The 26,855-nt window shown below is 39.5% G+C and overlaps 1 protein-coding gene across 1 annotated transcript in view; it reads left to right on the plus strand.

Annotated features, from left to right (window-relative positions):
- Nucleotides 1-26,855, plus strand: part of LOC125243593 (CUB domain-containing protein 1-like) — a 69,242-nt gene that overhangs the window by 5,648 nt on the left and 36,739 nt on the right. Inside the window, exons 2-4 of the mRNA XM_048153364.1 lie at nucleotides 20,392-20,604; nucleotides 22,130-22,453; nucleotides 22,528-22,893. Of these exons, the coding sequence (XP_048009321.1) occupies nucleotides 20,392-20,604; nucleotides 22,130-22,453; nucleotides 22,528-22,893 (903 nt within the window). The remainder of the gene's footprint in view (nucleotides 1-20,391; nucleotides 20,605-22,129; nucleotides 22,454-22,527; nucleotides 22,894-26,855) is intronic.

Below are 26,855 nucleotides of genomic sequence, written 5' to 3' on the forward strand. Positions count from 1 at the left end.
ACGTTGCATTGCAACACCGGCACCCAGTAGCGGCCCTGCGTTTCTGCCATTTTGTGGTGAAAGCGAGTCGCAGTCCACTAGTTTTTATGGCAATATCAGCTGCTTTGTTTAAAAAAAAAAAACATACATTAAAGCTGAAATCAAACTTGAATGATGACAACACAGAATAAAATACTATCACTAGTGATCATCAAATCCTTGTAACACTCCGACTAGAGTGTAGACTAAATTGAGGGAACTGCTAGTTCCTCAGAAAAAAAATATGAAAAAAAGACAGACAAAAACTTGTTTCAATCACCCAAGTGTATTATACAAGTTAGAAAAATTCATGACCCACAATACATCCAGAAAAAATGTTTAAAAAAAAGTGTATGTGAAAGTGAAAGTCCAACTGTAGTATGTATGATATTGAATCAGTCTCACCGGAAAATGTCCATGAATGAATGAATGAATGTCCGAGAGCAGAACCAATGTGATCACCAAACTGTTAAAATCCTCACTGGTAAGTAGTCCAAAGTCCCAAAAAAAGACACAGACAAAACTCCACTAGCGAGGCGGCAGTAAACTCCAAAAATAAACAGTTCGTTAAGTATTCCACAATCAGTTGACAGTCGGGAGCGAGCACAAAACGCTGCAGACGCCGGTAAGCCGGCTACCTTTTAAAGTTCCGTGTTATGATCACGTGATGTGATCACGCCTCGAAATCTCGCGAGAGTTTGTTCATATGGGATCTCACACACACACACACACACACACACACACCGGAGCAACGGAACAGAGCACAGGGTGACAATTAAAATAAATGATCAACCATGCATTCGTGTTAATCATACATAACTATAAATATCACCCCTTATGTGGCATTCCCCCCCAGCCGTCGGCATCGGAGGAGAGCGACCATACCAGCGTTTCAGGTGACACTGTCACACAAAATGCATGTTTTACCGCTCTATTTATTACAATTATTTTATGTATAATAGAGTTTTAATTGGTTTACATGTGTTTTAGTCCATTTTATTCCTCTTAACATTTTAAGTGTGTATGTCTTTAAGAGATGAATGGTTGGCCTGTCATGTGACCAATCACATGACAGGAAGCAGGTAAAACATCTGTATAAAGAGAGCAGCATGGCAAATAAACAAAGACTCACTTAACAGTCAACAACACACCTGGATTGCAGAGTTTCCATTTTGCGGACTTACCTCTCCAGTCACAACTTTTGGATTATCACTACTGTGGACATTTGTATATACACCGGTGGACACTCACATTGGGACTTTATCAGCACACTAGGATTCTTGGACTGTTTTAGGGTATGGTACTTGGGACTGTATGCTTTTAACAGACTGAGTTTTCCTGGTTTTATTGTGTTGTTTTAAAGTTCCTGTGAATATTGTAAATACACAATTCTTATTTAAACTTATCACTGTTTTATGTCTCATTCTTTTAACCACTAGCAAACTCACACAGTAAAATCTGACCCCATTTTAAATCTTGTGACTCAACCAATCTGGCTGATCGTTACATCCTTTTAACAGTTTATTTTACAGACTTTGTGTTTAAGTCTTCCACTTTTTTCACAAAACTTTGCTTTCTAGAATCCCAGTCATTTTGGGTTAAAATTCTTTAAAAGATCTAGTATTAGCATTAGGCTTATAAACACTGAATTAATACCAACATATGAAATTAAATTAAGGACATGCATCAGAAAAATTGGGAATGCTGGACAATAATGAATATAACAGCTTGATTTTGCAGTGTTGTCTAATGTCCGTTAAAGCAAAAGTATCCAAAAGTGTGAATTATGTAATAACGGACACAGCAATGCATCATGTATTATAAGATCGTTATGTTTGTAGCGTGATCCATTAAACGTACAATATATATATACTTCAATTCAGACCTAGTGGAGTGATACTATTATTACTCTTCCTCCACTAGGTCTGAAATATATTGTTTGCTGCAAACATGATGATCTTAAATTTATTAATTAATTTACTGTTAATAAATGTGTAAAGTTGCATAAAATGGAAATACTCAATAAAGTAGGCTAACTACGTTACCTCAGATGGATGAATGGTTGGATTCCACAACTGGTAAAATAAAACATGTATAAGACAATACAACATTTACTGTAGGAGCCATACAATGTACTGGCGACTTAATTTAAAAAATGTTCTATTGCACTTCTGATTTGGTTGTGAAATTCACCGATTTTAGTCGCGTAAAATGTGAAGGATTCTATGGTCCAGTTAGTATTTTAACCCCATAATGGTGTCTGCGCTACCGGAGCGCCATCTAGTTGCTGTTACCCAAAAAGTATCAGTGTCACCTCTTGGGTTCTACACTCATTGATGCAGGGGAAGATAAATGTCACAGCTGGCAATTTCCAAGCTGGGGTAAAATCTTCTTTCTTTGGCAGGACACCGTTATACTGTATATCTATATGTACCTGCAACTCGACCTGTCACCACTATATACGTCTACCTGGACAATCTTTCATTGTTAAATTCACCCTCCTAACGACAACCTGTCGCAGTTATGCCTGTCTGACGATCCATTACTGTTATATTCACCTTTAAAGGTGCAATATGTTAGAATTTTGCTGTAGATACAAACACCACTAGGCCAGTGTTATATATTTTGTTCACTTGAGTACTTACAATCAGGGGCGCCGTTGACAGGGGGGTCAAGACCCCCGCAGTTTTGAAAAGAGAGAAATCGACCCCCGCACTTTTGATAAGGGCTTCAATCAGTCAAACTATATCATCTTTTAGCTAAGGATATTTTCTTTCAAATGAGACCATTTTCACGTTTCTGTGAGCTTTCGTTCGTAAATAATCAACTGTTTTGTCACGAATGTGAACAGGAAATGCACTCTCAAACGGAGAAACACGTGATCTCCAAGCAATCGATCAGAGCATGCTAACGTTTTAGGACAGGTCGATGGTATATAAATCATGCCCGAATGTTAGCGTTTGTCAATCAAAGCCAAACTGTCCATTCAGAAACCGAGAAATTTGACAGGAGGCTGATCTCTCAGGTTGACGCGCGAGCTGGATTGACTGAAGTTTTCGTGAGGATTTATAGTTTATGGACTGTTTTGATTTCGGTAATTACATCTAGAAAGTTAAACGCATTGATGGCATCTATAAAAGAGATCTCTGAAAGCGAAATAAAAGTGATTATTGCCTTGACCAGCAACGCAGTGGGGAGGACGCACGAGAGGAGCGTTTAATATGTATGTGTATGGGCTACTGTAATACTGCATAATGCTTATCAGTGGCATGCACTTTGATCGCGAAAGTGAAAGTGCCCTTTGTGGTCGCATCGCGGTGCCCCCGTGTTCCCATTTCTCCCGATGTGAACCGTGAGCTCCAGTCCATTACAATGTAAGGCGGTTAAGGCCCGAGCATACTTCATTTCCCGCATTCCGCTCAGCCTTTCAAAGAAGCTCCTTTGCCCATGAGCGTGGAAAGATGTATGCACACGTGATAAATACTAATTTTATCATTTCTAATACTAATACTAAATAAATACTTTGAATGTTGCGATCCTATCGGACTTAGCAACCTGAGTCGTAACAAAGCACTGTTCGCCAGAGGAGAACTGGCTCCCCGACTAAGCCTGGTTTCTCCCAAGGTTTTTTTTCTCCATTTGCCACTTGTTTGCCACCTGATGTCACCTGTTGGAGTTTGGGTTCCTTGCCGCTGTCGCCTTTGGCTTGCTTAGTTGGGGACACTTGACATTTGACTTGACATTTGATATTCAACAGTATTCTTGACATTTATTCAACAGTGCTTTGATCTGCCTGCATTGACACTATTCTTTAAGAGCTGCTGTGCAGCCAAAATAATGTACCAGTTATCACTGTAAAGCTGCTTTGACACAATCTACATTGTAAAAAGCGTTATATAAATAAAGGTGACTTGACTTGACTTATTTTGTAGTAACCATGGAAACACCAAAGACGCTTTAATATATTACATGTTTTAATAGACAAGGGAACAACTGTTGTGATATATTTATAGACAGAAAACTATTGTTATATAACTCAACACGTTTAGTCTTATTGTTTAAATCTAATTTTCTTGATTTTTTGCGAGTATCATGCTTTACCGTGCCTCAGAGAAAAACACTATTTTGTGAAGTAGCTAACATAGCATAATCAGATGCAGCTTTATTTTTATTAACTGTAATGCAGCATTTTCTTCATCATACAATACATTTTAAAATTAATTGCATGCCATTCATCAACACAAGCCATCCAGCATTTATTAATATGATATTCTAAAATTGGATCTATCTTACTGCAGTGTGTCTTAAACAAGTGTCTCACAGCAGCCGCCACGTGAATGCACAGAGTAACGTTATAACATTTTCAACACACTCAAATGTATTTAATATGATAAACAGAGCTGCGTTACCTCATACTCATGACCGGAAAAGCAGAAGCAGCGCCGACGACTGTGTCATAATAAAGTTCTGCTGCTCGTGAGGCGTGCGTTGCTCAATCGCTCCAGCGGCCTCAGGCTCAGGCTATGTTCTGTGCAAGAACTTTATTTCAGCTAGCATGGACAGAGTTGCAGGAAGGCTCCGATGTATTGGAAAGTGATAAAAGTGTAAAAAATAAATGGAGATGGACTTGGCTTTGCTAAATGGATGAGAATGAAAAGGCTTTTAGTTTAACGGGCTTGAAGCCCGTTTCTGCAACAGTTGAGTAAAAAATATAAGTCTGTACATCATAATAATGAGAAACTTTCTCACAAAGCAGCGGAGCAAAAGGGCATGGCACTCTAGCGACATCCGCTGGTCAAAGCCATGTAAATGCGAGGACACGGCAAACATGGCACGTTCTGCAAAACAGTTGTTTTTGTTAAAGTCAGTGTAATCTACAAAGTGTAGTGTCATGACCGGCTTACAGCCGTGACAAATGAAAATGGAGGACATAATCAGATGGTTTGGTTGCAACTAAAGATTTATTTAACATAAATAGGAAAATATATAAAACAAGAAATCAACAAAACCAACAACTTCTGTCAGACACATGATCAAGGTGTCAGACAGAACTAATTTCAAATTAATAACGACGTCAAAATAAACAAACCAAAGTCAGGAAAAATGCAGCCAGGAGCAAACTCAAGCTACAGCACACCAAACAAAGCCCAAACTTTATAGGGGAAGAACAGGTGGAAATAGTTCCGTTGATGAGTCTCCCAGCCACACCCACTGGCCGGCCACAGCAGGAAGGAGAGACTCATCACAGTAGTCTATAGTATCATTAAATAACATCAATTATAAATTATCAGTATATCTTCCATACTTTTCCATGCGCACAAGAAGGTGGAAAGCAGAAGCAGAGCGGTTACCGTGATAACGACTGACTCAACGGTGGAAACTGTTGCATGAATATGACATTTATTCGTTGTGTAATTTCTTCATGTCTACGAATTTGACCAGCTGATGTCACTAGCGCGTCACGCCCTTCTGCTCCCTTGCTTTGTGCATGCGTAGAAGTTTCTCATTATTATGAGGTTTCTCGTTATTATGAGAAACCAAGTCATTATTATGAGATTTTTTTCCCCGAATATGATAAATATTAACATATTAATTATAGTTTCTCATTATTATGAGATACTAAGACTTTCTAATTATGATAAAGTTTCTCATTATTATGACTTACAGAATTATATTTTTTACCCAACTGTGGCAGAAATGGGCTTCCATATGTCTTTGCACAAGAGACTTCAATATGGCATTAATGGCAAAAATCAAAGTTTAAAACTTCTCCCCTTTTAAAGGTATGCAGTATGTAAGAATTCTGTCCGCTAGAGGTCGCTAGAGACCTATTCAAAACAAAGGCGTAGCTTGATGACGCCAAGTTTGAGCGCGGAATCTTGGGACATGTGGTCTCCACCTCATCGGACGGTGAAAAAGAATTGGGATAGAACTTGGGAAGAAATCATGTTCATGGATGTGATTATTAACGTTACTGTAGTATGAAGCAGAGCAGGACTGAGTGTTGTGGGAGCTAATAGAGGCCGCTGGAGCGATTGAGCAACACACGCCTCACGAACAGCAGGACTTTTATTATGACACAGTCGCCGGCACCGCTTCCGCTTTTCTGGTCATGAGTATGAGGTAACGCAGCTCCGTTTATCATATTAGATACATTTGAGAGTGTTGAAAATTATGTTATAACGTTACTCTGTGCAGTCGCCCGGCGGCTGCTGTGAGACACTGTTACACACTGCAGTATCAATAAATGCTGGATGGCTTGTGTTGATAAATGGCATGCAATTAATTTTAAAACGTATTGTATGATGGAGAAAATGCTGTATTACTGTTATTAAAAATAAAGCTGCATCTGATTATGCTATGTTAGCTACTTCACAAAATAGTGTTTTTCTCTGAGGCATGATAAAGCATGGTACTCACAAAAAAATCAAGAAAATTAGATTTAAACAATAAAACTAAATGTGTTGAGCTATATAACAACAATTAGTTTTGTCTATAAATATATCAAAACAGTTGTTCCCTTGTCTATTAAAACATATTAAAGTGTCTTTGGTGTTTCCATGGTTTCTACAAAATAAAACTGGAAACCGAGGGGTAACGCGGGTATGACGCCATTGACAGGCGGCGACTCACACGTCCCGGAGCCTTGGTTAAAATCGCAATTTTCTCACAATTTACAAATAGTTGGAAACATTTGGGATATTGTAAGTACTCAAGTGAACAAAATATATAACACTGGCCTAGTGGTTTTTGGATATTTTACTGCAAAATTCTTACATATTGCACCTTTAAATGCTATAGGTCTATTTAAATAGACTGTTGGTTAAAAGGAATATGGCTTGGCCTGAAAAAAAATTCAGTCAGAAGAATTCTCACTTTAACCCATGTATATTACTGTTAGATATTTTTAGTATTCAATAATATTACAATAATAACATATGCTTGCTTATTGTCTCTTCAATTCCTGTCTGTCACATAAGACACAAAGACTAGAAGTTAAGATCCAAGGGCAGCTTTAATAGGGCAATCCAAAACCATAGTACATCCAGGCAAGAGTCACAATCCACAGAACAGTCCACACAAAACAAGAAAACAAAACAGTGAAGCCAGTGACCATAAATTAATACTCGACAACAATGGCAGAAACAAACTCAGTATAAATAGACAGACACTAGTAACATAATACAAGACAGGTGGGTGCAATGAAGTGATAATGAGTCTGGGAAGTGGGTTATGGGAAATGAAGTCCGAAGTGGTGAGGCAATAGTCTGGGGTGGAGGGCCCTCTGGTGGCTAATTAGAGCACTCCAACTGGTGATCATGACACTGTCTTTTGCACAAGAGCATATAACATATGAAGCCTACCTTACTAATATATTTGCTCGTGAATTACAGTTAAAGTAAGATATGCCATTGCAATTGTTTAGATCATTGATTATTGCTTGTAATTGTAAACTGCCTGCATATTTTGTCATGTATTGCTTTCCTGTAAACAGATTTATAGATTGTGTCTTCCATGTACAGTATGTCATTTACAAAGGTGTTGGTTTATGAATTTTATCACATTTTAGCATAGAGATTATAAAATTATAAAGTTAAGCAATAGCCTATCACATGAACAAGAGCATTTTCCCTAATATGAGAGCGATTGCAAATGTTTATTGAGCTGTTGTATAAATAAATATAGCAATAAGTTCATTTTGAATGTGTTTTTGCAGTATTTTGATGTAAAGAGGATCAAACAAAGCCACAGCAGAACAGCATCGCTCGTCTCTGAGCAACACAGCAGTGTTTCGTTAATGAATAATGATTTGAAAGAGACGTTTCAATGAATGACTCGCTTATAAAGACAGTAACTTTCTGCCACCTACTGGCCATTTCACGAGTTCGTTTCCTCATAAAATCTTTAAGCTAATAAGGTTAAGCGTATTTGGCTTACTGTCCGCTGTGGAGGGGCTCGAGGAAGCAGCTTTAACTCAAGCTTGGATATACCCCCAGGGACTACTAGTGCCTGGAAGAGGAGTACGATAGATGAGATGCCTAAATTATGTGGTGGAGTTGGGGAGGTGGAGGGATATAGAAACAACTGATGCCAGAGCAGGGTGAGTAGCTGCTTATATGCTCTGGACATAACTGAAAGATTAGGGTTCCCTCCTCTTAATATTAGATGGGTTCACTCCTCCCGAAATTATGTTGTGAACTTCACTTAAATTCATATTTCTATAACATGGATGGGCAAGTGCAGAGTTTAGCTTCAACCTAATCAAATCTTAACTAGCTAATCAGTGTCTTCAGGATTATGAACATATAGATTAACAATCTTAACAAGAGTGCACATTAAGAGTATCTAATGTATCTCAAAAAGAGGAATTATTTGTCCATAGTTCAGATAGCTTGAAAGTCCTAAAGTTTTAAATTAACCCTCTGGGGTCTGAGGATTTTTGAGGCCCTGAGAAGTTTTGACATGACCTGACATTTGTGCTTTTTTCAGTTGTTCATAAATATATTAATGGAAAAAGTGTCATTACACTGTATTCAGCACAAACTAGGCTACTATAATATGTGAGGAACATGTATGTACATGTTTTTATTTTTTAAGGAATAACGTTTATGCATGGTTATTGAAAAAACAAAAAACTTAAGTCACTGAAATAAGGCCACAAAACTAATATTATAGTAATATGTGTTCACAAGACTTATTGTGGGTTGACTTATTGTACTGGGTATTGGAGGTTGTAGACTAGAGTTTTTGCTTCAAAATTATGTAAGAATTATCCTGCCTACTCGTTCATATAAAACAATATATTGATTTAGATTTTGTAAGACACTTTTTGTCAAGAAACACAGTATGCGTGGAAGCATGAATCTTCATGAATAATGCTGTGATTCACACCTGAGAAGACAAAGACCCGCATAATGACCTGCATAATGACCCACATAATGAGCCCTTTCAGTCAGGTAGTTTATGTGAAAAAACCCTCTGTGATCATGCTGATAACAGGATTAATGTCCACTCTTGACAAAAAAACATGATTTTTATCGTATTATTGCACATCACGTGAAGAAAATTTTGTATAGGCCTATGTTAAATTACAGTACCAGTCAAAAGATTGACTGCGTTACCAATGTTTTTAAAAGAAGTCTCAAGTCTCTAACCAAATAATGGTTTTCTATTTTAATATACTTTAAAATATAATGTATTTCTGTGATGCAAAGCATCTGAACATTCCTACCTCTATGGCATTTCATATAGGCTACTATATTTGTTATATTATATAGACTAAATGTTAATGTGCAGTTGACAAACTATACATCATTAAAAAGATCTAAGACTCAAGCTTCACATTTTGACCTCTGTTTTACTCTTAAAATCTTATACTGACCGTAATTTCTTAATATGCTTAAAAGCATGCATATTTTGGAGAAATATTGATGGATTATTATATGTTTGTCAATTTTCTATACAGAGGAGTAATATTTATTCAGTATTTATTGTCATCATTGTGAGCGCTGGATACTGTGTTTTCAATTCATACTTGCAGCCGAAGGGCGCTCTGTGCACATTTAGTCCACAAATGTCTCAGTGAAGAACAGGCATACCATGTGACATTCCAAGAACTAACAGAGACTTCCAGAGATCGCTATAATCATGGCTATAACATGCAGATAGACACTTTTGAAGATAATAAATACACGATTGCGACGATGTATACATGTATTGGCTCAGAATTTGCGTCTGAATAGCGCTCGCTCCGTGGGCGTGGCCACATTAGCGGATAATAAGCTGAATCACGGGCGTCTGACATGGCTCTCTTTTCATACATATTACATAAACAGAGAATTTTTGTTTTCGATTTGACTTACACGATTTCACTAAGTTACACTTCATTTTCTGAGAACTATCAGATTGGACTTCGTTCAGAGGGAGACGAGAGATCACGCATCATGTTAGTTTTTTTTTATTTTCCAAAAAAGCACAACATTGTTTTTACTCTGAGTGTACACAAATAAAAGAAGATATTCCACAGATTAAAATGGTGTATAACTCTTAATTGTATATGCAAAATTGACAGAGTATTTTTAGTCTCTTTCACACTGGTAAGAAAAAAACCGAGGTGGTATCGCCGGTGATACCACCGACTCCAGAGTTTTAAACTGTTATATTCCCCTGTATGAGTGAGCATCAGTAGCCTTGAGTTGCATTGAAGTGATGTCATCTCCCTCTCTTCGATTGATTGGCTAGAGGAGGAGCTGTCAATCTAGAACTAGTGGACCAATGGTGATGCTTAATCCCAGCCTAATTTACATGAAACTCAAACTGCAACATTTGGAAAAGCAAGAGCAGAACATGGAAAGAAGAGCAAAGAGAAAAACAACACATGCATACAAAAGAGTAAAATATGAGCAGAAAATGTAAGAGAGCACAAAGTACAAAGTCATAAAAGCAAGGAAAACAACTTTTAAGAACACAAACACAAGTTTAAGATTTGTGCAATATCATTTTTACTGTGTTTAAAGTTTTTATTCATGCTTGTTATTTTTTTTTAAATGCGCTTTTAATTTTTCTATTCACACTTATATTTTGATCCATGACCACATTCTTTGCTATTCTGATCATTTTGCATTATTTGTTTCAGTTTGTGCAATATATATCGCAATACTTTAGGCAGAAATCTAACCCCATAGGTAGTGCAGTGGTGTAATGGCAATTTACAGATCTTTAATTACAGATTTCGTTTCCAAACAAACCAAACATATGGTGACCCCTTGAACTTGGTAAAAAGATAATGTGTTAACCATCCTGATTGGATGGTGAAAACATGATTTTTATTGTCAATTTTTCATTAATTTTTTGCTAATTTTAGTAAACTTTCATATTAGTGTGCACATCATACGCTGTTATTAATACGGGGATCGGCTGGAAATAGCGACCTCTCCTGGATTTAGTATTAACATTATAATCTGAACGCAATCTTTACATCACTTGCTTTTCAAATGTTTTAAAATTGATCATCCGAGTGATCCAGCAGGCTGTATATAAAGACATTCCAGGCTGCCAGTTGCCCATCCCTGTGCTATGAATATGGTTATTTATTTTCAACAATGTTAATGTCTCAGTTAAGCATTATTTATTTCTATTCGGTACAACTCCTGTGGATTCTTTGTTAAATCTTGGTAAAAAATTCTCACTGTTTCTCTTAGTTGGATGAAAGTAATCTGTTATTTAAATGGTGATTAAATTATATAAAGAAAACTATCAAAGAACGCTCCCTTTGCAGTTGTTGGAGTTTTACATCAGTGACTGAGTTCTGGACTCATGCCAAAACTCACGTTTTATTCAACAAATCTTAGTTATGTCGTGCTTGCACTGTTGCAATGAAAGCATTTGTTGTTGACGAGATCACTGCTTTCATACGTTAAACAACATGTCTGTGATTGGCTACACAGTGTTCATCACTGCTGTCAGACACAGACAGGCACGAGGGTAAATGTAAAACAGGTTGTTTATTTCGAGACAGAGGCAGGAACACAGGAATAACATGGGTAAGTAGTTTGCAGATATGAGCACGTTGATTATAGTCACTTAGCTGAACAGTAATAGAGTCCTTTCTCTTTTGCAGATAGTTTGACGAGGGAAGACAAGACTTGACAAAGGAGTGGAGACACGGAGACATCGGTGGAGGTAAGGAGTCCAGGTAAGTACAAACGAGACCAGACACTGAAGTGCGGGAAGTGAGTGCTCTGGTGTGATGAGGTGCAGGTGCTGCTGATCAGTATTCAGGTGATTGGGAACGAGTGGGCAGAGCGTGGAGATCCAGTGTGTTGTGTGTTGGTGGTGGGAACTGACTCTGTGACAATACCCCCTCCTCCACAGGCGGTGACGATGGGGTCTACCTCGATCCCGAGCAGCAGGACGGTCTGGATGGTCCTGATGGAACTGTAGTGATTTTTACTCCATTCACCTGTGACGTAGTGATTTTTGATCATGTGTCACTTAAGGTGTGGTTATGAGTGTATCAGATGACCCCTCCCCCTTTTTGTAATACGGGGCACCAGTTAAGAATACTATCTTAACAATTTAAGAACACTCCAAAAGAGCTGTTCAATAATTCAGAATTAATATAAAATGGAGGGAGTCGGTCAACTGATTTATCTGAAGGATTTGTGAGTCTGGTCAACTAGTAGAATCTTTGATCATCAACACAAGGCAGACACAGTTATAATAAAATCAATGAAATTTATTAACAATAAACATGCAAGAGTAAATACCACAACGATTAATAATGAAATAATGAATATGCACTTCTAAAAGATAGTAAAATAATAATCAAAGGAGAATACTGAATTAAATCAAAGAAACAAATAAATGAAGTGAACACAGAATGGATAAATGCAATGCTGTTGAACTGAATGTAGGATGGAAGAGAATCGTATGGGAATGCTTATGGGAGCCACCTAATGGCTCTGGTAAAATGGTGATAAATAATTGCTTATTTATCATTCAACAAATAATATCCCTATTATATGTAACAAACTGACCTCAAATAACTGTTATCTAAACAGGTTAGAAAAACATATGCTGCATGTATAAACTAATGCCAAGGTCTCTAGAAAAGAGGTTTGGTAAGTTTATATTTACGTTCCACACAGTCGGGTGATCAGTCCGGTAGTGGAGACGTCTTCCACTGATAATGCAGGCTGCGTGCAGTGGGAGGGCGCAGAGTTGCGATCCAGTAGTCGTGCCACGCTGGGCTGGAGGATGCTGAACTTCGGTTGCGCCAAGAGGGTCCTTTAGGATGGACTGGGCAGCTGGGTCAGATGAATCTTCACAGGTTCCTTTGCAGGCTGGCTGCGTCGCTGAGGAGCCGTGTGGTACAGGCAATGTCTGCCGATGCAGAGGTCCTTTGCGGACTGGGCTGTGCTGCTGTAGGAGCCGTAAGGGTCAGATGAAGTCCCTCAATGCTGGGGCCCTTTTTGCAGCTAGAGTGCAGCTGAAAGCAATGTGAAAGGTTTTGCTCGCGAAAGCTTCACATTAACCGTCTTGTAGTCTCTTTCCTCGTCAGGTCAGAAACTCAGGACGTGGAGTGTCTGTTAATGTCTCCTTCCCCATCGAGCTGGAAACGCAGAACAAGGGTGTGTCTACCCGGGGGACATATTTATCCCTTTCTGATGAGGAGGAGATTGAAATGTGGCGCTTTGCCGATCCTGGAGTGTGATTGGCTACTGTTATCTGAAGCAGCCCCGGTGTTGCCCACCCTAGTGTGGAACTCATTTGCATAGCATAAAGTACAGTGTTAAAATAGTGTCTTTAACATTTTACCCATGCATTATTTCTTTACCAAACCTCTTTCAAATTATTAAAGGCATCGTAGGGAACAGATAGACACCAAACACGATATGAAATGGTTAAATCATCATCCATGCATTTGTTTATCTGTTAACAGGTCTGTCCCATGACCTGTTGTTTTAGCAGTCAGTAACCATTAACATAAACTGTGCTTTGCAAGAAGATGGAGTGGATGTGATGCAGTTTAGCTCAAATTAAGGCCTCCAAACATAGGTATGAATGGATTTAGATAGATCTCTGTGACCTCTCTTTATTTCAGTCCCTGCTGCTCCATCCAGGAGGTCCTGAAGGAATTTTTATGGCAGTCCTTGCCTAAACCTTAGGAATGAGTTTGGTGGTTTGAGTCAATGTGTCGTCCAATGAGAAGTCCTCTCCTTGGTTTTGGTGGGTGCAGAAGGTCCCCCTTCCTGCTCTGGAAGAGGTGTCTGGTAGTTGTCCCAACATCTTATCTGATGTTGCTGAACATTTATTTATGTTCATTCACCAAAGATCCAATCACGGTGTGGCACATCTTCCTACACACCAGCAGTTACAGAGGGGCCCTGTCGTAAACTGGTCCCTGGAATGCCATCTTGACTGGTGTTCACAACAGAACTGTGTCAGAAGAGAGGGATTGAGAATGTTGTGACGGTTGACCCAGGAATGGAAACCCAGGACACACTGAAACGGGGTGAGCCCTGTGGTGTTTTACCAGAGGGAATTCTGAGCATACTCCACCCAGGGCAGGAACTGGCTCCAGCTGTCCTGGTTCCGGTGGCAATATACCCGCAGGTATCTCCTAATCTCCTGGATCTTCCGCTTAGTCTGGCCATTGGTCTGAGTGTGGTATCCAGAAGACAAGCTGACGGACACTCCTAGGAACTTGAAGAATGCCTGCCATACATGAGATATGAACTGAGGACCACGATCTGAGACAATATCTTCAGGGATTCCAAAATGGCGAAACATATTATTGAACAGAGCCTCTGCGGCTTCCAATGCTGTGGGCAAACCTTTGAGGGGAATAAGATTGCATGACTTGGAGAATCGAACCACAATCATGAAGATGTGAAATTGGAGGTCCGTCATGAAATCCACTCCAATGTGAGTCCAGGGTCTCTGTGGTATGGGTAGCGGAAGGAGTTTACCCTCAGGGAGCTTCCTAGGAGTGTCGGCAACGGCACAGACTGAGCATCCTTTGATGTGTCGGGAGACATCCTGGGGCATGGATGGCCACAGTACTGTTGTTGCAGAAGCGAGAGGGTACATGAACTACCTGGGTGTCCAGAGCCCGGAGAGGAGTGAGCTAAGTCCATGAGGGGCTGACGATGTGCTGGGGGAATGTAGAGATGCCCCTCAGGACCTCCCGGCGGTGCAGGTTTGGCAGAGTTAGCCTCAGAGATTTGCTGGTTGATGGTCCATTGGATGGAGCTTACGATCATGACTGGAGGGAGGATGCGTTCAGGGTCCTTATTCTCAGATTCAGGCTGGAACAGATGAGAGAGAGCACCAGCTTTACCATTCTTGCTTCCTGGATGGTAGGTAACTGTGAAGTTGAACCTTGTGAAGAATAAAGCCCAGCAGGCTTGGCGATGATTGAGTCGTTTCGCCTCTCTGAGGTACTCAAGGTTGCCGTGGTCGGCAATGACCTCAAACAGGTGAAGTGCTCCCTCCAGCCAGTGTCTCCATTCCTCCAAGGCTAACTTTATGGCAAGCAGTTCCCTGTTTCCAATGTCATAATTCTGCTCCGCCGGGGATAGCTTCTTTGAGAAAAAGGCACATAGATGAAGTCGTGATGGATCATCCTGCTGCTGGGACAACACCGCTCCGACCCCGGTGGATGAGGCGTCCACCTCCACGACGAAAGGGAGTTCAGGATTCGGGTGGACCAGGATCAGAGCAGTGAGGAAAGCTTCTTGGAGCTGATGGAAGGCTTCTCTGGCAGATGGGTTCCAGGACAGAGACTTGGGCCGGCCCTTGAGGAGAGATGTGAGGGGTGCACTGAGAAGACTGTAGTTGTGAATGAAGCGTCTATAGAAGTTTGCAAATCCTAGGAAGCATTGTAACTCCTTGATGGTAGATGGATGGGACCAGTTGCGAATGGTGTCCACCTTCCTCTGGTCCATCTGTATGCCGTGTTGGTCGATGATGTAACCAAGGAAGTGAACGGAGGTGGTATGGAACTCACACTTCTCCAGCTTGAGGTATAGGTGGTGCTCACGTAGCTTCTCTAGGAACTGGGAGACGTGTTGGCGATATTCGGCCTGGTTCCGGGAGTAGATGAGGATGTCATCGATGTACACTGTGACGAACTGGTGGAGGAACTCCCGGAACACCTCATTCATATAGTTCTGGAACACGAAGGGAGAGTTGGACAGGCCGTATGGCATAACCCAGTACTCATAGTGGCCAGATGGTGTAACGAAGGCAGTCTTCCACTCATCCCCCCGGCGGATACGAATGAGGTTATACGCACTCCTCAGGTCCAGCTTGGAGAAGATGCAAGCTCCTCTGAGCTGTTCCAGAGCCTCTGGGACCAGAGGAAGGGGATAACTGAATTTAACAGTCTGGGAGTTCAGATGATGGTAGTCAATGCATGGCCTCAAGCCTCCGTCCTTCTTGGCCACGAAGAAGAAGCTTGAAGTGGCAGGGGAAGTCGATGAACAGATGAATCGCTGATTAAGGGCTTCTTTTACATACTCCTCCATGGCCTTTTGCTCCGGGATGGACAATGGGTAAACTCTACCCTTGGGTAGAGTAGCCCCAGCAAGCAGGTCGAATGCACAGTCCCATGGCCGGTGAGGTGGAAGTTGAGTTGCCAATCGCTTACTGAAGACATCCTGGAATGCCCGGTATTCAGGAGGAATCTCCGCTTTCTGATCCGTTTCTGGACTTTCTATGGAAGTGGAGAGAAGAGGAACACACTTGGAATGGAAGGAGTTAGATTGGAACTTCACAGGTGGCTGCGGGATCGGAGATAAGCAGGATTGGAAACAGTTGTCACCCCATTTCAGGATCTCCCTGGTGTTCCATTGTATTCGAGGTTGATGTTGTGTTAACCAGGGGCATCCCAGTGTCAGCCGTGGATCCCTACAACACCATGAACGTGATCTCCTCTGAATGCAGGCAGTCGATGCGGAGCGTCAGTGTGGGAGAGAAGTGTGTGATGCAACCACGGCCCAGCAGTTTCTGAAGAACTTGGGTGCTGATGAAACTTCCCGCTGATCCAGAGTCTAGGAGGGCTTGCGCTGAAACACAGATGTGAGAGTTTAACAGTTGGACTTTAGTTCTTGTAAGAGGTGCAATACGAGCTGGAACTTGAATAGTACTCACCGCTGGGTGGGGTGGTCAGATGGGACACACAGCGATGACATGTCCTTCTCCCCCACAGTAGAGACACAGACGTTGTTGAATTCTTCTCTGATGCTCCGCTTGGGTGAGGCGGGAGGAATCTACCTGTATTTGTTCTGGTGTTGGAGGAGCGACAGATGGTGAGGCAGGCAGAGAACTGGCAGCGGGTGAAAGCACAGCACATGCGGAGAAGCGTTGAGCCACTCATATCGTTTTTTAAATTAGGTTTTCAAGACCCACTGAATCATCGTACACGACCATTAATTGTTTCACTTTAGGAGTGAGTCCTTGACGGAAAGCTGTAATGAGTGCCATTCCATCCACTGGCAGCCGCCAAAATGCAGAAACGGAGTGCATACATACTCACGGTCTCTTCGCCTTGTCGTAGATTGAACAGTTGGTCGTGTACAGACAGGTCAGCTGTGCTTTGTCCAAAAACCTCTCTGAAATGGCGGAAGAAGTCATTAATAGTGGCTGTTACTGAAGCGTTAGATTCCCAAAGGGGTTGCGGCCATTGTAAAGCTCGTCCTGACAGCAGAAAGATGATAAATGCCACCCGGGCATGTTCCATGGTGAAGAGATGAGATTGTGCTTCTAGGTATAGCGAGCATTGGAGTAGAAACCCGCTGCAGTCCTCTGCCATGCCTGTGAATGTCGCTGGTCGGGCCATGGGACTGACAGAGGCAGATGAAGAAGTTGTTGCAGTGGGTGCTGGGTGAATGAGTGTTTGGCGAACTGCGTGCACGAGATCGGGAGTGACTGCAGGTGATGTGCTTGTGGACGGTGCAGTGAGGGAGGATCCTCACCATACCGCATTCACCAGAGAGGCAAACGGATCCGGGGCACGATCCTCACCTGTGTTCGTGGAGCTCTGCATATGGTCTGGTCTTCTGTTAGACACAGACAGGCACAAGAGGGTAAATGTAAAACAGGTTGTTTATTTCGAGACAGAGGCATGAACACAGGAATAACACTGGTAAGTAGTTTGCAGATATGAGCACATTGATTATAGTCACTTAGCTGAACAGTAATAGAGTCCTTTCTCTTTTGCGACGAGGGAAGACAAGACTTGACAAAGGAGTGGAGACACGGAGACATCGGAGGAGGTAAGGAGTCCATGTAAGTAGGGCTGAAACGATTAGTCGACATTATCGACAACGTCGACAATAAAAAATTGTCGACAAATATTTTTGTTGTCGAATAGTCTCTTGATCTCATACGACCTATTTGAAGGGCCTGCAATAACGCGGTGTAACCAGTGGGGCGCTGTAGCGCAATACTGTAATGCAGCCCTCCGGGATCCAATCCAATAAAAGAAGTCAGCGCTTTGGAGAGCATAGTGCAAACGAAGTCGAACCCGTGAAATGTGGGAGATTAACATAGCATAAACATAACAAACATAACGTTTAGCATAACTACAGAATACTGTCATGCAGGGCCACCAACTCTCATTCAAACTCACTGTTCTCACGCCACACGTTCATTTTCTCACACAGTGAAAGATGCATCGCAGAGCAAAGAGGACACAGACAACGGCAACGCACCGACAGATCAGGTTACTTTTGATATAAAACTAAGTCTAAGCTTTTAAATTCAGTCAATATTACTACGGGATTCAAACAATACTTGTGGTGGTGACTCTGTTTAACGTTGTGTGGCAGATCGCTGTAACACCTCGGTTCAAGCGGCATGTGAACCTATTCCTCTCTATTACAGCGCGAAATAAACATGAATGAACATCAAAAAGTACTTACTTAACTTACTGAAATGAATCCATCTCTATTGTAATCACTTAATCGGAGTTTTAACCGCAGAAAGAAGTCAATAAAACTTGCAAACAAATATATCACACAAAATGTAACATTTACCTCAGGAAAGCCATTCAATGACCATAAACTCGATAGTTTGTGTGTGTGTGTGTGTGTGTATATTATATATATATATATATATACACACACACACACACACACACATATATATATATATGTAACATACATACATATATATGTGTATGTATGTATGTTACATTACATTATATTTATATATTTATAGTATATTGGTCTATTCAGTTGGCTTAAAAATGATTAAAAATACACTTTTAAAAGCTGAAGTGATTTCCTTGTTTTATTTACTAGTTAAAGTACAGTATAACTCAATATTTTAACTAATTGCTAAAGTAGAATAATCGAACAAAGCCTACTGATTAATCAGTGCAATAATAGATGATTAGTCGATTAATCGTTCTAATAATCGACAGATTAATCGATTATCAAAATAATCGTTTGTTGCAGCCCTACATGTAAGTACAAACGAGACTAGACACTGAAGTGCGGGAAGTGAGTGTCCTTATAGTGCTAGTGTGATGAGGTGCAGGTGCTGCTGATCAGTATTCGGGTGATTGGGAATGAGTGGGCGGAGCATGGAGATCCGGTGACGATGTCTGTTGGTGGTGGGAACTGATTCCATGACAACTGCAACCTTCACGATTAGTTAACCTTGAGAGCTGTAATAGTAAAAACTTGCTAAAAGAGAGAGTAATACTTAGCTATTTCATATGCAAAGATGTTAGCCAATCACAGCAGTGGGCGTTTACACTGAAGTCTCACACACCCCTTAAAACAGAGCTTTCAAATCAGAGGGCAAAAATCAGGGTAGGAAAAATGCCTTTTTATTTCTAAATTATGACAATTTTTGATGTGAAAAGTATACTAACATAAGTGCACACAGGAAACATTATAAAACAATAAAACAATGCAGTTCATGACCCCTTTAACTTAAATATACTTTATTTTAAAAAAAAAACATCAAATATTAGATCAAATTAGTGCAGAATCAACTTTGCACTGCTGTACGTGATCTCATCAAGGATAAGACAAATATCCATGATATCCAGTTTTGTGTCATTTAGTGGTTTAGAGGAAAATAAAATAAAAGGCACCATTTACCCCATTGCACCTTTAGCACTGCTGTTCCCTTCAGATTCTACAGATACATTTTAACTGTGTTGTTTTGGGGTGCACATCTAAAACAATAGCCCATACACTCTTTAAAATAAAGATTCAAAAAGTATTTATTTATTTTTTTTTTTGCAGCGATGACATAGAAGAACCATGTTGGCTTCCCTAAACAACCTCAGTGAATAGTTCTTGAAAGAACCATTTTTTCTTGTGTGAAGAACATTCTAATAATCTAAAAAGCTTTTACACTATATAGAAACTTTTGTACAATAGAAAGGTTCCATGAATGTTAAAAGTTCTTCATTCATACCATAAATACCAATTTAGAACCTTAAATTTTAAGACTGTAAACAATTACCTAGTTCTGGCATGAAACTCTAGATGGTGCAAGCTGATAGGTCTTTAACTCATTTGGTATTGATCACATCATTATCTACATAGCACAGCTGATTGGTTGTTGTTGTGCCAGCAGCCAATGAGCTGCGGCTCAACATTCAAACAAATACTGGTAGTGTTGATGTTAGCAGTGCAACATGCTTTCAGAAACCCTCCAATTTCCCCTGCTCCACCTGTAAAGATCTGCTATGGGTGTTATTTCATGTATGTTACATTATTTATAACTTGATATAAATTAAAAAACTGCCTATTTTTTTATGTTTTTATAAATAATTGTGTCACACTCACTATATCTAAAATCTTAATGTTTGATTAAGAAAAGTTTGTCTTTTTATCATTTTAGGTGATGCAGAGCTCAACGTTGCTGTTGAAGAGGGCACAAGCATCCACATTAATACAAGTGCTGGCATAAACACACAGTGTGAAGTTTGTATAAGTCAGGTGTGCCAGTCTTCTGTGATCCTCAGAAATGATACGAGTTTGAATTTCAGCTGTTCAGAGCCAGAGAATGTGTTCACCGTGCAGATCATCACAGATATTGAACTGCCATTTAAAAGTAATCCTTTTACTCCTTACATTTTTCATTTAGACAATCATATTTCATAGGTTATTAAGACAAAAATGTATTCAAAGATTTGTTTAAATTATATAAATGCATATTTGCTGAATGTTGACCGTAAATGAGAAAGTATTATAATGTTTGCCATTCTATTATTAATTACAATTAATAATATAAAAGCAAACGCTATAATACTTTTTAGTATACAGTTTACTTTCTTTGTTTAACAGTCTGAAATCGCATACTGGTACTACATTTGAATTTACTTTGTGACCTTTAAAAAAAAGTATGTTCTATATAGTATGAAAATGGGTAGTCTGAATGAAATTCGCTGTTACTGTCACATGACCTACCAGCATCAGTTGTCACTTCAATCCCATTCATAAATCCAATCCCGGGGCCTCATGGGATAGTAAAGTGTCCAGCGAATGCGCACTTTAGAATCTTACAGGAAGTAGTTGGTCATCTGGGTACTTTTCGCCTACTATGCATTCAGACATACTACTATTTTACTCTTTTTGCATATGATATAGTAGGGAAGTATTTGATTTCGGATGCAGCACGTTTACACAATAATGATGTACTACAAACCAAAAAGTTTTTCCTTTGCGTTTTTTTTTTTTTTTTTTTTTTTTTTTTTGATGCCACACACCTATAGACTGAACACCGTTTTCACACATTCACCTTTTTGTAGTTTACATGGAAGATAACAGTATCATTAATCACCCAGTATACATTCACTGTAATAGACATGTTGATTTCTGATTTCTGACTGCTTGTTGGAGTGATGTGATTAGTTAGATCATTTAAATGTGTTCCTCCCAAACTTTAATAAAAAATAATTTAGAATGATTCAGGCCCCGTCCACACGGAGACGCGTTTTAGTGAAACCGCACAAATTTTTTTATCAGATAGGCGTTTCGTCCACACGGATCCGGCGTTTTCGAAAGGTGAAACCGGTATTTTTTGAAACCGGGTCCCAGAGTGGAAAAATTTGAAAATGCCGGCTTGGTGTTGTCGTGTGGACGGGGCAATCCGTATATTTTCTGAAACGATGATGTCATCACCCCACGTGTTGACCCATAGTCAGACGCGCTAACACCACAAAACAGCACCAACAACAGCAATAGCAGACTCTACATGCTTGCGTTCATGCTGCAGAAGCTACTGAACCAAAATAAAGTGTTATTTCTAAGCTTTGCTAAAGTTTGTATTCAGCGCGCAAGGTTTATGCGCATGTCTTCTTCGCTGCTTTAAGTGCATTTCTGCGGCAGAATTACAGCGCCACATAATGGTCTGGCATGTATACTACATCGTTTTGAGTCGTTTCAGTGGTTTCGTGTGGACGCAGATATTTTTTGAGACGAGGAAAAAAAAAATATCGGTTTAGGGTAAGCTCCGGCTTCGTGTGGACGTAGCCTCAGTCCAGGAGGAGTATGAGTGTGCACAAATTAACACTGTGCACTTGTTAACTTAATAAATCTACTGAGTCATTAACTGACATAACACATTCGTTCAACAGTGAAATCAATCATTGAACCCAAAGAATACCATGTCTTTCAAAAGTTCAGTCGGACCTTCACCTGGAATCTGAACTCTCCTACAAAGACAACCTATTTTAATTTCAGTAGGACTGGTTTACGGCAGATTCATCCTACAGACAGCTGCCCAGACAAACACGTTTACATGATCACATCGAAGGATGTCAGTGTTGGGAGGTTTTGTCAGAATGGAACCATTACAGAAATCCAAGTGCGTAATGTTGGAAAACTGTCATTGGAAGTGTCTGGAGGTCAACCTCTGGACCTGAAAGATATCAGTGTATCACTGGGATTTGTCATTTACGGTAAGTGCAATGGTAAGGCTTACATATTTAAGCACAAATTGGTCATATGTGAATTGTTGAACTTTATTTTACAGGATCACTGGCTGCTATCAAAGTTGTTCTCCCAGAGATGAGTTCAACTCAGGATTTCTTTACCCCAAACACTTTTCCTGAAAATGCTGTGTTAACATGGCGTTTCAAAGTGCCCCATGCGTACTACATAGATGTCCACATTATGAACTACACTGTTCCAACATGCATCCAACCTGAAAACATCCCAAAAATTAAGTACATTCGGTACAGCAAGAAAGATCTGGTAAAACCGCTGGATGTCACCCAGCCATTGGCAGAGACTGGAGACATTGCCCTCATTATAAAGAACTGCAACATGTCCAAGACAGATCCTCCATCGGAAGGCCTAATGGTGCACTTTCAAATCTCTTCCATCAAGAGAAAAACGGGTATGTGACATTTTTTATGCAAGATGTTAATAAATAATATTAACAAAATAAAAGGGATCATAAAAATGGCATGCTATTTTCATGTAGTGAGTAGTCTGTCCTGAATAAACTGGTTTACATAACAGATGTTTACACAGGCACAAAAAATGCTCACATCTGACACAGATCAGAATTTATTGCACACTTGTAAACACAAAAATCCGCACGAGATCCGATTTTTTCACATCCGATCTTCCACTTCCAAATGTGGTTTTAAATCAGATGCATATCCAATCTCTGGACATGCAACCTATGTCTAAACATGCATATCTAATTCCCATTGAAATTCCAAGCCACCACAAGGTGAGGGCGAGACATTTGTTTACTAAAAGGTAGCTTTAATGTTGTATTATGAAGCAGACGTGCATGTATGCACTCAAACAAAAAATTCACAGCTTTATTATTGAGGTAGAAACTTTATATGTCTATCTAGTTTTACGTGGGCATGCACACATACACATCACACTGGTGTGATCAGTCTTGGCTGGTCCCTGGAGCACACCGGTGTGATTAGAACATTCAGCGCAACACGTGATCACCTGCCAAATTCAAATGTGCTTGAACGCTTTGGCTGGCGCCAAGCCAGAGCCGGATGCGTTCAGAGCTTTTAATGCTTCTCCTTGTGTGTTTTTGACCTACCTGAGCCACAGTTTGCATACTAATCTTTGGTATGCTTTAATTTCAATATGGATGGTAGGCTATCTGGTGAAACAAAATAACATTTATAAAACTGATAAGCAGAGAAACATTTTTGTCATTTAACAGCTCCTTTCACTCTTTTATTCAAGGATGGATTTTGGAACATTCCATGCCCTGGGCAAAAAAACATGCCCTGTCCCGTCTCAACTCTTCCCCTGTACTCATTGATGATCCTTTCATTTTTTCTTCACTCCACTGATTATACCTTTCTCTTCTGTTAGCCTGACATGTTTTCCCTTTTTTTTTTTTTACTTTCTGCATATAGCTTTGTTCCTTTAAAACAAGATTTGTTCTCACATTAAGCAATGCATTATAATTTATTTAATATGATGTACCACCGAGTACTACTGTACCATTTTATCTAACATTAAGGCAAATAGGACAGTAACTAAATTTGATTTTGAAGAAAAATAAAATGAAGATACTAGCACATCATTGCATAAAATTGAATTATCACACGAACAGATACAATAAAAATTTATATTGTATATTGAAATACTGTTTGTATTAGAATTTACAATTTAGAATTTACAACCTTAACAATTTAGGATTAGTTCACTTTCAAATAAAATCTTCCTGATAATTTACTCACCCCCATGCCACCCAAGATGTCCATGTCTTTCTTTCTTCAGTTGAAAAGAAATTAAGGTTTTTGATGAAAACATTCCAGGATTATTCTCTTTATAGTGGACTTCAATGGCCTCCAAATAGTTGAAGGTCAAAATGACAGTTTCAGTGCAGCTTCAAAGGGCTTTAAACGATACCAGACGAGGAATAAGGGTCTTATCTAATGAAACAATCGTCATTTTCTTCCCTATTCTACTTATGTAACGAACGCAGCACCACTTCCATTTTTTTTTCTATAAATAGAATAGGGAAATCCTGGAATGTTTTCATCAATAACCTTAGTTTCTTTTCAACTGACGAAAGAAAGACATGAACATCTTGGATGACATGAGGGTGAGTAAATTATCAGGAAAATTTTTAACATGCTTTCATAGACATTACAGCTCATTAGTAACCACACCCACATTTAATGTTGATATTCAAATTAAGTACTGTTATTAGAATATTTTGAGACCACCTGCCATTATCACTATTTTTTTTTTTTTAAGCACACTACACCAAAAAGCATATTTGTCCTATTTTTGCTGACTTCATCTGGGTTTTTATGGTAAATTAAAATTATATCAACAAATAGTAAATTAAAAGACATGTACGTCACATGTGATGCACATCAGATGACCTTCTGTAACACCCACATTTAAATGGTACATGAAATCACAGACAATGAGATAAGAATTCAAACATTGTTTAGAAAAATAGTCAAAAGAATCAGAATCCATGCACAAACACAAGGAATTTGTTGTGGTTTTTCAGGAGCTCTAAGTACTTGCATACATACATATATGACATGAATAGGAAGCACATTTAAATAAGTAAGACTAAGAAAGAAAATTATAATAATTATCCCATCTGAATGGGGCTTTATTTTGTTTTCATTCTGGCCTTTAGAAGCTACATATATTTACATGATATGTGAAAAAAAAAAAAAAAAAATTCTCACTTTGTCGCGCTTCGATTGTTTGCGTTCAGCGTTAATAGCACTGTAGAACATAGGGATATTTTGTTTTGATTCAAGAGCGTCATCACGACAATCATTGTCTCCATTTTATTGCATTCAGTGTGTAAGCGCCTAAAGTAACAGAAAGAAAAGTAAGTGAGACGAGAGTAGTTAGATGGTTTGAATGAAACTGCTCTGTCTTAACCCATTTTCATTCTCCCAAATCTGTCGTCAATGCTTTGTTCTTGTTGTTACGTCCCAGTCTAGGAGTGGAGTAACATAAAAGGACGTCACGTATGGAAAGATTTGTGTTTATTGTAGGAGCTTGGCAGTTTTTTTTGTTTTCCATCCACTATTGGGTTCAGGAATGGGCATAAACCAAAACAACAAAAAAAAACCAAAAACTAACTATTTTTAATAATCTACTTTAACCTAACAAAGAAAAAAATTAACCAAAATACATCAAACTTCCCTGTCTCCCTATCTGCTCAAAACCAGGAGAAAATTCTAAACAAAAATAGATGCCCACTCCCAACAAATATGGCGTAACTCTATTTACAGATTACCTTTTAATACCGACACATTTTAGTCAAATAAAATGAGCTCCTACTGGATGGTGACGTTTACAGATTACCTTTTAATACCGACACATTTTAACCAAATAAAGATAAACTCCTACTGAGTGGTGACATTTACAGATTACCTTTTAATACCGACATAAGAAAATAACCAAGAAATATATGGTGGGTAAAACAGTGGGTCAATATCGTAAGGCATACAACAAGCTGGAGTATTAAAGATCACTTTACAACAGGCCGGAGGAACGCTGACAACAACGCGTTCTCCCGGCAGAACACACACACAGAGCCGCGCCTCTTTTTCATTGCACAGAAGCGCACTTTTAAAGGATGCGATAACCAGCGAGGAGCCAATCCACTTTCCCATACAATTAGGAGCCGGAACCTGGAGCAGAGATGATAAAGAAACTCGAAAGAAAAAAAAAACCCAAACACTAATCACAGTAGAATATTACATATGTCTGATGACGTAACACTACCACCAATAAGAAACAAAGTCTAGTATTAATAAAATAAAATGTAATATCCAACAATGAAAAATTATGTACCAACTGACCTGGAGAGAGCATCAGCGATAACATTGTCAGTTCCTTTCTTGTGCCTTATTTTTAAATTAAATTCTTGCACAATTAATGACCATCTCATCAGAAGCTGGTTATGATTTGACATGCACGACAGAAAAGTCAGGGGATTGTGATCTGTGAAGACTTCAATTGGGAGAGAACTACTGCCCAAATAGACTTCAAAATGTTGAAGTGCTAAAATTAATGCAAGAGTTTATTTTTCAATAGTACTGTAATTCTGTTGAGACTTTAAAAACTTCCTCGAGAAGTAACACAGGGGGTGGTCAACTCCACGGTCATCCTCCTGTAAAAGGCTCCGGCTCCCACAGCACTAGCATCTACCTCAAGTTTAAAAGGGCGAGTGAATTCAGGGGCAGCGAGAATTGGAGAAAAACACAACAAATCTTTTGCCGCTTTAAAAGCGTTTTCACATGATGGAGACCAGATAAAGTTTCTAGAGGAGCTCAACAAGTCAGTAAGCGGAGCCACAACAGAAGCAAAATTTTTGCAAAATGCTCT

The sequence above is a fragment of the Megalobrama amblycephala genome, linkage group LG13 (genome assembly GCF_018812025.1).
Source record: "Megalobrama amblycephala isolate DHTTF-2021 linkage group LG13, ASM1881202v1, whole genome shotgun sequence".
In the NCBI taxonomy this organism is placed as follows: Eukaryota; Metazoa; Chordata; class Actinopteri; order Cypriniformes; family Xenocyprididae; genus Megalobrama; species Megalobrama amblycephala.